The sequence below is a fragment of the Octodon degus genome, unplaced genomic scaffold, assembly GCF_000260255.1.
Source record: "Octodon degus isolate 3935 unplaced genomic scaffold, OctDeg1.0 scaffold00108, whole genome shotgun sequence".
In the NCBI taxonomy this organism is placed as follows: Eukaryota; Metazoa; Chordata; class Mammalia; order Rodentia; family Octodontidae; genus Octodon; species Octodon degus.
In genome coordinates, this window is record NW_004524684.1 from 369,918 (window position 1) to 384,095 (window position 14,178).

General features: G+C 39.6%; 1 protein-coding gene across 1 annotated transcript in view; it reads left to right on the plus strand.

The window, feature by feature from the left end:
- Reln (reelin) overlaps positions 1-14,178 on the plus strand; it is a 493,244-nt gene that overhangs the window by 238,455 nt on the left and 240,611 nt on the right. The window contains exons 7-8 of the mRNA XM_023724314.1: positions 6,627-6,723; positions 11,289-11,340. Of these exons, the coding sequence (XP_023580082.1) occupies positions 6,627-6,723; positions 11,289-11,340 (149 nt within the window). The remainder of the gene's footprint in view (positions 1-6,626; positions 6,724-11,288; positions 11,341-14,178) is intronic.

Consider the following 14,178-nt stretch of genomic DNA (forward strand, 5'->3'; position numbering starts at 1 on the left):
GATGCAGATATGATATCTTGTCTAAACACTATTAGTACAAATCTTTCCTCTTATTGAACTAAGAGAAAGTAGCTGTATGTCTATCCTAACTATTTTGTATATACCGATATATGTTTTTTTCACTACCAAATGGTCCTTCAATATTTGAATGGCAATGGAATGCCCATCTATGACAAAAGTAAATGAAAAAGGTGATATAAATGACGAACCATTCTGTATCTGTATATACAAAATAGGTTAGATATACAGAGATTTAGATGAGCTGTCTCCTGAGATACACCGTGGTGCCTCAGTTAATGAATCTAATTGTTTCCATGATTCTGGTCACAAACTGAGTTGGATGAAGACTGAATCAAATTCAATGGTTAGGTTCAATATCGCTTATGGGGAGATTTGATTCCATTCTCCTCCAGTTCAGTTTACGACCAGAATCATCATGAAAATTGAGTTCATGAACTGAGGTACCTGCAGAGCCAAAAGAGGACTGAATTTGACTCAGATATACCCCAGTCTAATGAGTTTATTCAATGTTTTCTATGAGAACATTTTCATTTCTTTTATTTTTATACATCTTTATTAGCAAAACAAAAATCCCTTTGTCCTATAAATGAAAAACGATTTTTAAAAACAGTCATTAGAGATTTTCAAAGTAAACCATGACAGTAAAAGTGGCAAACAATTCTTTGAAAAGCACTTTCATTTTACAGAACTGAAATTCTTTTTTTCTTTCTGGCTACATTAGGATGGGCGGGAAGAACATTGAACAAGGAACTAGGGAAAGCAAATTCCTGTCCTGTTTCACCACTGATGGGATGTAATGACATTGCAGGTCGCCTCTGAGTTGATGATCTGTGAACTCCAGTAACCAATAAGACTCATGTGGAACCTAACTATGTGACAAAGTGCTTCAGAGGAGATTTAATAAAATCTTGCTTTGCAAGGTCTGTGAAAATTGCAAGCATCCCCCTTAAAATGTCTTTTAATCACATGCACGGCAGAATATATTTGGGTGTGGGAAGCCATATGATGTGCCGTTTTGTCAGATTCTTCTATTCTATTTTTTCATGCTAGGAAATAGGAAAAAAAGATGTCTAACATTAGAGAAATACTCAGTAGTATACTATTAGAGAAGCAATTCATTTCTAATCCTTAGCCTGGGAGGCCACATTCCTTTTTAAATTGAAAAACAGAAGTCTGCTTAACTGGAATTAGTTAAAACTTCCTTCTTCCCACACATCTGAACAGCATGCTGCCTAACTTTACAAAGCTCATCATTTTCCTCAGAATGAGTTAAGGAAAAGACATTTCCCTGTGACGCCATAGATTTAAATGTCCCAACAAACAGCAGCTTTGTTTCCTCTCTGAGCCTAATTGAACCACCATCCTTCAGCAGATCAAACTCGAGTTCTTAGGAACTCCTGTAACTTTTCCTTAAAGGAAGAGTGCAGTTTCAGGCTTCTGGGGGTCTTCCTGGAGAATATCCTTTGTGATTACATGCTGATTCCATTTAGCCAAATTAAACTATTAGACATCAAGGCTCACTGAGAAAGTTAGCCGGACAGGACAAAAGAGTTTGTGGACACTCAAGTATTGCTTTGAATTCTGTAGAGAGGGACAAGTTAGTTTTCTTGGAATCTGCATGTTTATTTACATCTGCAGGCTTTCCAAATTCAACTGTCTTTCTGACTGGTGTAATGGCTTAGATCTGGATTCCCCCCACCTCACGCCATCTCACCCCACCCCAATCTTGTGTGTTTCAAAGGTGGTTGAATCATGGGTTCACTAACTTACGGGTGGAAGTATCCACTAATGAGTCCATTGGCCGTGTGTACCATGGGAGGGAGCTCCAGTGGGCAGTGGGGGCTCCCTGAGGCATGCTCTCAAAAGATCTAGCTCCTCCCTTCTCTCTCCGCTGCCTGACCACCATGGCATGAGTTTGCCTCTACCCAGGAGCTTCTACCATACCATGTCTTCCTGCCTTGAACTTTGTCACCTACGGACTGAGTCTCTTAAAAATCAAGGGCCACAATAAATTTTTCCTCCTTTAACTTGTGGATGTTGCTTTTCAATGACATGTGACAAAGACACATGGATTCCTATTCTTCATAAATCAGTGACCACCAGTGTTTCTTTGTTGGCCCCCATCAGGATCATTGTGTTCCTCATGAAATGACGATTTATCTTGTCCTTTATGATAATGCATTTGTATCTGCAGTTATACAAGGGTTATCTTTAATGACAGAAAAAATATTAAGCATGTCAGGTTTGGTGCAGAACAAGAACAGAGATGAACCACAGCAGCAATCATCATAGAAAGATAAGGGAGATGGGCTTGAATGGATTCACAGTGAAAGGCTATGATGCAGTCTGAGCTTTCCTTGAACTAGAATAAAGGCAATGTGATGGCTCCTCAGGAATTCATTCTGGGACCTCTTTCCCTCTTTGCATACCTTTCCCTCTCCCCCACCTGTAAAAAATACGCATTTCCGTGATTTCAACCACATCTTAAACTGTCACAGCAGCCAGGCAAGTTCTGGGAATCCAGCCAGTCACATCAAATTATCAGCATCACCAGAGAGCGGTCTGCAAGTCCTGAAATTCTCTAGAGTTGTACCGTCTGATACAGTAGGCACCGGTCTTATGCAGACTGTTTAGCCCTTGAAACTTGACTAGTCTGATGGAGATGTACTGTAAGTAGAAAATAATGTGCCCTATAATTTGAAGCCATAATAACAGGAGAATATATACTAAAAATTGATAATAATTATATATTAATTACATGTGGAAATATACTATAACTTGAATATATTGGATTAAATGAAACATTATTAAAATTCATTCATTCATTTCTTTTATTTTCATTGTAGCCACTAGAAAATTTTGAATTGCCCGTGTACCTCGCATTATATGTTTATTAACAGTGAAAACCTATAATGGGTCTACTTCTTCCCCACATTGACCTTATTTCAAAGAACTATTATTTCTTTCCTAGGTAACATCAGTAGCCTTCCATCTTTTATACTTCCAGGACATTATTTGCTAGAGTAATTTTCCTAAAAGTTGATGGCTTTGTAAAGAAGTTTTCAGTGAAGTTTGAACCCAGTTCTATAATTTGGTAGCTACGTAGCTTTGGATAATCATATCTCTAAGTCTTACTTTTAACATCTTCCATGTGGGGATTTAAGAATAGAGGGAGGGAGTTTGTGCGAATGAATTGAAGTATGGTTTATAGAGTTCCTAGTACAGAAGCTGCACTTGGTAAACAGAGGCAAAAACCCTCCACTTCCCGGCCCAGTCCTCTGCTGTCCTCCTGTGTGTGCCGCCATGGATCCAGCCATACGGACCTCCTGCACTCATAGTTCATCTGGGACTCATAATCTCCATGTCTGTCACACATTCACCTTTTTCCTTGTGTTGGTAATTCCTGTTTCTCATTATGCACCAGTTGTAACCTTTGGGACCTTTGGAAGTGAACTATACTGTCCCAGTCCTAGAGAGGTACCACCACAGCTGGTGAATATCTCACTGTGAGAAATTAGGAACAATGGAAAATGTCATGAGTATTGAGATTAGCAAGCCCTGGGCCCAAACAGCAAGCTTTGGCTTCATAACTGTGTGACCTCGAGCAATGTCTGTCCTTTCTGAACCCCAGCTTTCTTATTACAAAAATGAGGACAACCAAGGCCTCTCTCCACTTAAAGATCTGAGGTTGAAAGATTTGAAAAGACTACAAGTATCTGACACATAATAAAATTGAAAAACTGTCTAGCATTGTGTGGACAACCACTATCATAACTCTTTGTTTACCTCTCTGCTTTTTCATCTGGAATCTGAATGCCTAGTAAAAAAAAATGGAAGGATACAGTGGTCTTTGTAGCCCTAAAGCTTAGTATAGTGGCTGTAAGTCTTCAATAAATCTCTTAAATACAAGAATGAATTAATAAATGATGAATAAATAATACCATTGGCAGTTAAGAGAGGGTGCAGTTTGACCACCTAGAGGGATGGTCATCAGGGTAAGTTAAAATAAATTATGTTGACAAACCCAGTCAGACTGTGAGGAACACCAACAAAGGGCATTTAAAAGCCTTTGGCAGGAAGCTGACAGATTTATCCCATCAGTCTTTGGTGAAGCCTTGTTCCTCCAAGTAGCAAAGTAGTGGGTAATGTCTGGCTGTTATAAATCTTGAAATTTCTTTGACAGGGTACCAAAGACTTTTTAAATTTTTATTGTAAGTGCTGATATATAGCACAATGTATAAGAGAAAGGTCTGGAGGGGATGTTGAACCGAACAGAGAGAAGAGCTTTATCTGTTTGTTTTCCTCTTGTGTGTGATTTTTAACCATTGCTATTCCACAAAACAGAAGTAATTTGCCAAACACATCACATATCTATTGTCCCTTCACCGCCTATCTAATTCTAAGTTACAAGGCACATACATCAGTATCTTTGCTTAAAAATGTAGCTATTCGGTTCCACTGAATCCTGTTGAATCAAAACAATGGGGGGAGGACGCATCTAATGAGTATTTGTGCTAGCTACCCTTTTCTGATACGTGGATGGCTGAGGACTGTATCAACATACATGAGTAGAATGAGTGCTCTAGAAACCCAAACAGCAGGCCTTAGATTTCGTATCTGCAGTGAGGCTTTATAGGAAGAGCCCCTGGAATCTTACGGCAGATGACCACTGGGAGGTCTGAACACTTTTAATTTTCTCTCTGTCAAAGTTGACGTTTCTCGCAAGCCATTTCCCAGTGACTTTGACAGCAGTTCATCCTTATCTATCTCTAAGGAAGCCCACTGTAAGTTTTGTGCTACTTTTCTGTACTTTTATCACAGTCACAATATAAAGAATTAGAAAGATAGCAGTAAGAAGTTCATAACAGATCCTCTGTGTGCGAGTGGAGATCAGCGTCTGATCTCCAGTTCTGCAACAGATGACTGTGGTAGAAATTGGTGAGGAATTCGTGATGTATTAATTATTGCAACTGTCCTACTAACCTGTTTTGGAACTGTCTCATTGCTATTTGTTTCTCAATAAAATTAATTTAAAAAATTTTTTTAAAATAATAAAATTTTAGCAAAGAAAACATACTAACACATTGTGCTTACTATGTGCCAGGCACTCTTTTAAGGATTTTAGACCTCAGACCTTGATAGTTGTTCTCTGTATGAGGTTGTCTTGTATTCATTCATTCAACACATACGTGTGGAATGTAACATTTGGAAATGAAGAACAGAACACATGTCTGTTGCCCTTCCAAAGCTATACTATGTTTCTTCTACTGTCAAGGACATTTACTAGATTCTTGCTTCCCAGTAGTCAAGAGAAAAATCTTGGTAAGATTTGAGATACCATGAGACATATTTTAAATTTATTATCAGAAATTCTTTTTTGTCTCTTCTAAAAATAATTTTTAAAAGCACTTGATGTAATACCAATCCTTTGCCCCATACAGTAAAATATATAAGAAGTACTTACATTATTTCCTAAGTTTGTACTTCTTGAGCTTCTGCCCTGACTTTAGGAGCTACGTTGTCTCTTCACGCTTTGTCTCCCTTACTTGGGTCGGGGGGGCTCGGGCTCCCTCTTTGAAATGAGCAAACAGCTGAGAGGGTTAGTGCAGTGCTCGCTGAAACAAAGGGCACGGTGCCCTTTCCAGGGCGTTTGGCACCTGGAGTGTGAACGTCTTTGCAAATGCTCCTTCAGCATGAAATACAGCTCTCATGGGTCTGAGGATCCGACAGGGGAAACACAGATCTTTCTTTCTACGTATTAGGTGTGTAATGATTGCAGGAGAAAATGTCACTGTGCAGAACACTATAAAAATTATCACAAATATACAAAGTCAAATCCATAACATGCATGCCTTAAGTTTCTACTTGGTAGGCATGAATAAATTTATGTTGGAGATATTGTCCTAAGTTATTAAACAATTTTATACTAATAAAGCAGCTAAGTGAGTTATTTGCAAGAATAACATAGTAATTCATCTCCAAAATTTGCTTGAATTTAATCTTACATTTTACAACAATGTATATATTTAAATATAACAGCTGATTCCATTATTTTTATAAAATTAATATACATCAACAGTTATTTAACCTTATTTTTAATATTTACACTGACCATAATAAAAAAGAGAATTTGCATTTGCAAAATGAGATCTAATTTGTGTTATATAAGTGGGTATTATTTTGCTTATTTTTAATACTTACAACAATTTTTGTACAGTGCATGATATGTTACTTGTTATTGATAACATTTCCTTTATACATTGCCTACTGAGATTGGCTCTATACTCTGTTTCATAAATACTTTCTCATTTAATCTCACAATAACTATCTGAGATTTAGTTTCATATTCTTATCCTCACTGTAGATGTGAGAAAACTGAAATTTTGGGAGATTTAAGTAACTTTCTCTGAGTGTGAAGGAACTGACATTCACGTTCGGGGGTCCTTAGGGTTTCGGGTCTGCCACGCTTGCCTGCCTGCACACGCCACCACCCTCTGAGGAGCGGTGATCCGAGCTGGGTAACGGTAGCCGTCGCCTCTTTCCGTTCCTGAGCAGGACAGCACTCCTCAGATCTGAGCCTGCTGATCCGTTCTGTGTTCCTGCAGGGTTGAGTGTAACAACTGTGAGACCGGCGAGCAGTGCGGCGCGATCATGCACGGCAACGCTGTCACCTTCTGTGAGCCGTACGGCCCGCGAGAGCTGGTGAGTGTGTGCTAAGGCGACAGAGGCGCGCGCTAAGGCCTGTCTCCAAAAGCTTCTTCTGCTCCCATGGTTTACATGAAAGTTTGAAGTATTACTTATAGGTCCTATTAAACATATAAAATTAAGAGGGGTGACCATAGGATGTATTTTTAAATGTAAAAGTGAGGAATTCAACAGTGAAACTGGTAACATCGAGGGACCTCCCTAGACATAGTTCATCACTGTGATATGTATATCTTTAAAAATGTGAATATGGCATATAATATATATTATGTGTAAGGAATTTATGACTCTTAAATTCTTATATAAAGTCCTTGTTGTTAAAATTGTCCTTATTTTCTCTGTGCAAGTCCAAAATGTTACATGTCTTATTTTATTATTTTTAAACGTTGGACTCCTAACCATGGGAGAATTTGGTGGCTCTTTATTTTGTTAGATGAAAATGCACACTGAATAAACAAATTTCTGAAATGTTTTGGTTGGTGCCAAACTACTCAGGAGTAGGTTACTTGCGTCTAACAGATTAACCCTTGCCCGACAGAGGTGAGCTCCTGAATCATGGAAAAAGAAACCCCGGTGCTCTAAACTAAAGGCGGGGACGCCACCCGCTCTCAGCTGTGCTTCATGAGCCTTCTCTCCGAGGACGGGAAGGCCCGGTTCTTTCCACACCCCTGAGAAGGGCTAGAAAAGCAGTTCTGCTACATCTTGGCTCAATTACTTTGCTCCACATACTCTTTTTGTAGCACCTTCCATTCTTTTTCCCTGCTTTTCCACTTGAACTTCAATTCACGCTCTCCCCCACCCTAGTCTGTCTTTCTTCTTCTCCCTCCCCCACCTCCCTTCCTCTCTTTGTCTCCTTCTACATCTGTTTTCAAGAGACTTTTAGTCACAAGTTATATTCTTCACTTTTATGCTGCACATTGTGTTTCAGAATCATTAGCTTAGTTCTGCCAAAAGCCTGGCTTCCATGGCAAAGAGGGGGGAAAGCCCTAGCTAGACAATTAAAAGATTTAGCTATCAAAATGTGAAAGCCAATTAGTTTTTGCAACTTGGTTCTTATTTTTCGCTGCTTGAATACCTCTTTCATGGCAATTGACACATTTAATTTTTTAAAGATAGAAGCTTCAGAACATTGATGAATTAAAGAGATTTCAGTTGAGATTAGAACACAAATAGAATTAATTGGATGCAAATTAAAATAATAGGTGCTCATAATTCAAGTCTCACAAGGTGTTATAATATTCTTGCAGACAAATGTGAGTGATAGTAAAATTCTTCCTGAAAAAGAATCGATTTTCTACTACATTTAAAATAACGTACCATGACAGAATTAATTATCTATAAACCTTAAAATAAAATTAAAGTTTAATCATAGTTAATTGAGCTTAGTATAATTGCCTACCTTAGAAGGTATCCCCATTCAATAATATTTCTGGAAATCTTGGCAAATTTTTTTTGTTTCAACTAGTTAATAGAAAATAAAATAATCTAAAATATGTTGCCAGAATTGATATCTTCATATCATAAAAATGAAAAGTTCATCTTATTTCATCCCATGTGTATTTAATTCTGATTGTTTTGCCATGTCCCAGCTTATTTAGCATTAGAGTGGACATCTCAGTAAGCCAGTTATGAATTGTATCGTTTAATTAATGTGCAATTAGCCCTTCAACTAAAAAGGAAAATATTCAAAATAATTATCTTCATCTGATCAAGTTTCTTAAGTATGTAATTTTCTATTCCCACCCTAAGTGTTTCCCTAAGATGAGCTTGTATTGTAGCTTCAAAGGGAATATAAGGAATGAAGATAAATTGAGAAAAATAATATGACATCCATTTTTTACACTATCAGCTTCTAATCTTCAATAATGTGTAATTAGATTGGACTCTCAGAAGCAAAGATATACAGTATATTGTATCCAATTCTTGTTTACAGAAAGCAGATCAATCAAGTAGAAATTGAGGCATTCCGTTATCAGCTAACATTGCATTTACGAAAACCTAAACCTTTGCCTGGTCCTCTGAAGCTGATCCCACTAAAGCATCATGTATGAGAACTGATGAAAGACATCTGCTCCCAAACATCACTTTTTTTTTAACATGGTGCCTTCTGATTTTTCATAAATCCAACAGGCAATGAACATTAATAGGCTAACAGTTTATCTTTTTTGAAAGGCTGAAAAGAGCATCTCTTTTAGTGAGGTCCTGTGCCAGTGGCCTGGTTCTAGAGGTCCCAAGAGCCAAGATTTGACCTCTCACCCCAATAAGATCCAAACAGCAGAAGGAATATGTTTTGGTGTGGACAACACTAGGAAGGGCAGGGGACAGTGACTCAGGATCTACCTTTAGGGTACTAGCGAGAGTGCCTGAATTATATAGGGAAGAATAAAGACCTGGTGGGAATTGCCAACGGTGGTGGTCAATCTGTGGTCCGGTTGTTCTTTGCCTCAGATTTGGTCTTGGGAGCCCTGCTGACACCCAGGAGTCTTCAGTGCTTGGGGGCAGTTGCAATTCCAGTCAGAGGCATTTGCCCACAGCCTCACTGTTCCTGGCACTTGGGATAAGCTGGAAAAGAGAAACTTGAAGAAACAACAGGCCAGAGAAGCGCAATAGAGTCAGGACAGTGACTGGGTCCTTCTTCCAAAGGGCCAGGTGCAGAGGACAATTTCAAAGAAGCCACTGTTACATCTTCATTTTATGAATCTGGTTAAGTAACCATTTCATGTCAATGGAAATTAATGGCAGTCAAGGATGGGACCTCTACTATCTGGGGATTTTGTGAGTCTGTGTCTCCTGCACCACTGTACATGTCAGACTGAACCCGCAGAAGCACCCGAACTTTAGGCAGTGGCCCCAAACTTCTCTCATTTTGGGAGTATAGAGTGAAAGTAAACAGTATCCCATTGACCTTATCGCTCTAAGAGAATGCAAAGTTAAGTGAGTTTTTATGTTCCTTTTTAAATGCTCATTTTATCTATTTGTGATGCTGGGCTTGTTTACAGAAAGCAGATCAATTAAGTGGAAATTGAGGCATTCTGTTATCAGCTAACATTCAATTAATATAAAATTGAAAGAAAATTTTTCTAAGAGTGTTGTGTCTCTCTGAATTTTAAGATCAAGTTTTCTGAGTGGAACGCCATCAGGCCACGTAGTTGAACTTACTCTAAAGCTTAAAATAGTAGCCAGACTTCTTTCAATGGAATTTCATTGTACATTTTTCTTGGCTCATTCTGGTGAAAGAGAACAGGAATGAGAACGCAGCGTAGTGGGCGAGTTCACGCACAGCGCAAGGAGCGTTTTCTCTGTCATTTGGAGACCTGTAATTTTTGCTGCACTTAGGAGCAAATACTCATTACCTGGATTACTTATAAAACATCTCTCACGCCCTCCCCTCTATTATCTTTACTTTTCTTCACCGAATTTTAAAGCCATGTCTTTAAAACCCCCTCTACCTTCCCACATTGTGCTATGGATCTTCCTGTGGTCACATCTCCACTAAGCTCGGGCGGAGCAAAAGACTTGCTCATTTGTTACCCAGGTGGGTGACGCGCTGCCGCATGGGTTGGGTGGCGCTGCACCCCGCAGCTGTGGGTTCTGTCCTGTGGGGTAACAGCATTCAGGGCTATGAATGGCTAAAGGTGTCATGAGCTAGGAAGCTAAGGTGCGGGAGCCGGCCGCTTCCACCAAGCGAAGCCCCAGCTACAAGCTCTTGTCTTTCAAGATCAGAGCGTCCGGGCTTGAGGGCCAAGGCTTGGGAGCCGGCCAAAGGAGACCCGAAGGACAATATGAGTGAGCTCTCATCTCACTTGAGCTGCTTCTCTGCTCCAAAGAATAAATAAATAAAATTTTAGAACAAGATTATGTATCATTTCTCTTGAAGAAGGGAGAAACGGTTGAACAAACTTCATGAAATGATATAGCAGCAGTATGTTGAAACACTATTTCTAGGTTCATACTTAAACAATTCTTCCTGCCTCCCTCCCTTCTTTCCACCTTCTTTCCTTCTCTCTTGCTTTCTCCTTCTCTCTTCCTCACAGTTCATTGAGAAATAATCTATATGGTCTATAACTCATTAATTTCAAGCTTATTCACAAAGTTATGCAATCGTTATTGCAATGGATTTTAGAATATATGCACCACCGCCCACCACCCAGGAATCCTGCCTCATTTATCTGTTGTAGTTTATATTTTGTTTTCAGAGTAATCATTTGCTCTTAACTTACCTCCCAATTTTTATTTGGTAGTCTGTTAATGACATTGTCCTTGAATCCCAGACCTGTCCTAGGACAAAGGGAGGAGGTAGGGTGCATTGAGAGGGCTTTGTTAAAGGTTTGCCCAAGGTTACCCGACAGATGGCTCTAAACAGTTTCAACAGCACTCTGTGAAGTTTACTATCCGTGCCTAAGTTGGACCCTTACAGCTTCCCAGACATACTGACAAAAATGAAACAGCACCTGACTAAGGCCAGCCTCTCCTCATAGACCCTTGCTTTCGCTACATCTGGCACCTGTCTCTTCCCTTTGGATCTGTCTTTGTATCTTATTTTTGTATATTTTTCTTTGTAGACTACCATTGGCCTAAATACAACAACAGCTTCTGTCCTCCAATTTTCCATTGGTAAGTGTTTTAACAATTGCACTGACTTAACTTGGACATATTTGTTTTATTTATGTGCACAATCAGGATTATCGTGCCAAATGCTTTCAGATTTAGAGAAGACAGTAAGTTGTAATTTTGCAATAAATAATTGAAAACATTTGAAAATGAAATTAAATATGTGTAATGTCATATTCTGTTCCATTTTTCCCAATAGTCATATTTAAAAGTGCTATAAGTAATCCAAAACATCTTAAAAGTTATTTACATAGGAATTTTAAATGCATTGGATTATTCTATTAGAGCAGAATTACCCAACTAGTTATGTTTTCACAGATTAAGATTGAAATCTGTTCAATTTCCTGAGTTCCAAATAACTGGTATTAAAAGAAGTAATTACTGGTAGCTGAAAGAAACCAATTAAATCTTTGTGTTTGACATAAATAATCCATGTTTAATTTTGACATAGATAATGAAAAAATGACTCTGGCAATATTTAATTGATTCTGCAGTTGTGAAGTATATCCCATCCCATTTTGATTTTTAATACACATATGTACAAATTTTTTTAAAGAGAGTGTCCCAGGAAAAGAAAGATTCTGCTTTGTACGTGGGCCAAGCTTTACTGATCTCTCTCTACAGCACCAGGATTGCTGGTGGCTGGCAACCGTGGCCCGGGACAATGTCCTGTGGCCTCCATTGTCTCCTCTCTTGTGTCCTTGAAGCTCCACTCTCAGGACAGGACATTTTCCTCAGTAGTCTTCTAGTCCAAAGTGCAGGCGGGGTTCTACAGTCAGAAGCCCTCAGGCGCTGCTTGTGTCTGATAGGAATTTTCTTCCAATTGTATCGCTGGGGTTTTGTCAGTGCCACGTCCCGTTAAGCCAGTGTAGCTACCATGTGAACCAGCTTGATGACTGCTGAGGTTACTTTCTTCTTGCGTAGGTAGTATCACTCACAATTTGCAACCACGTCAGAAGGCCATTTGTGGTCACAAAAAAATATTTCAGTAAAAACAAAAATGAGCAAATGTACTTAGGGCCATTATGCTTCAGTAGATCAAAATAAGCTGAACCATGGTTAACAGTTTACCTGGATTCTGCGTATTTTTGCTTATTTTTTTGTCAGACAATGAGCATTAGTTTCAGCTATTATATTTAAGAAATGAAATAAGACAAGAGAATCTGTTTGAAGGTATATGCCTCTCAATTCCATTAGTATTTGCACTTTAAAGAAAAAAGTCTAGCAGCAATTAAGTTATCTTTTATCATAGGAGAGGGAAAGGAGTCTAGCATGTGAGTAATAAAATATATGCTTCCCCTCTGATGTGGATTCTCTGTTTCCTTACCTTGCTCTCATCAGTTACAGCAGAGCGGAGGCAGAAGAGGGGGCGCTGGTGTTAATTAGAGAATGCAGGGTTCAGTTCTTTTTAGGTTCAAAACTCAGAAATATTACCAGGCCGATGTTTTAGGATTAGACCCAAACATCTGACGTAGTAAGAATTCCTGACTTTCCCTAAAACTAGAGAGCTGCGCTGCACCGGGCCAGGTGGCATTATTAATCAGGATTTGAATCTTGTTAGAAGAGTATCGGAATCGACAAGTTAGAAGGGAATGAAGGGCAGTTGGATGGATGGATGGATGGATGGATGGATGGATGGATGGATGGATGGACGGACGGGAAGGAAGGCATGAGGAGTGACAGGAAGCAAGAGAGCGATCTCAAGTTTATCACCTAAAATCTACGTTTAGAAATCCTCCTTTTGGGTAACAGCTTTAAAATAAAAAAATGAAATGTCAATGTGTCGTTGGAAGTTAAACAGAACATATTTAGTAGGAGAAACTATTTTTTTCTTTTGTTTTTTAATTTCAGTTTTTTGTTTTTTGTTTTTATTAGTGAGTATTTGAGCTGGGTGTGGTGGCACATGCCTGTCATTCCAGAACTTAAGGGCTGAGGTAGGAGGATCTCTGACTTTGAGACAGGCCTGGGCTACTCAGTGAGGCCCTGCACCAGAAAACAAAGAAGAATAAAAAACACTAAAATGCAGCAGGAAGAGCTGCTTTCCCGAGAAGCAGGGTGCACCTTGGAAGAGCAGGCAGGCACCGGGAAGACCAGCTCGCCCACCCTCCAGCTGTCACGTGAGAGGGAGCAGCCACAGCCCAGGGAGTCACTGACAAACAAGTTGGGCAGGCAGGGCCAAGACATGATCACTTACTGCTTAGAAATTTCACTGGGAAATTTGCTCACTACCTTTTGAAACTAAAAAGTTCTTGGGAGCCAAATGTTAGGATGGTAGAGAAACAAGTTAGTAGCGAGCCCTTCACTGTGTGGTGTATGCTGGAGGTGAAGCCCTACAGGCAGAAAACGTTCCAGAGCTGTTTTGGCATACTGCCATGCATTCGTGTGGATGTCAGTGAGACCTGAGGGAGTGGGATCCTCCTGTCTGCATGGGTAGCACGCGGGCTAGACAGGGGCGCACACATCAGTGCTAGACGTGTCTTAAATGGGTACAGTCATGCCAAGCTTTCCAAGCCCATAATAACCAAATATCAACACAGCAACCAGAGTTTAGTAGTCATTTCTTTTAGATTCAGTTCAAAAATTTATTGGATGAATTATTTTTTAAAAATTATGGAAGTAGGGGTGATAGCTTGGCAGTCTAAGTATCTGCCTGGTAAGCTCAAGGACCCAAATTCAATCCCCTGTACCTCATGCTAGCCCCAGAAGCCCAGGCGTTCCATGCCTGCCACCAAAACTGGGCGTGGTGTCGCACATCTATGATCCCAGTGCTGGAGAGGCTGAAACAGAAGGATTAGTAGGAGGATCACTAGGAGTCCAACCTGCATAGGGAGACCCTATACG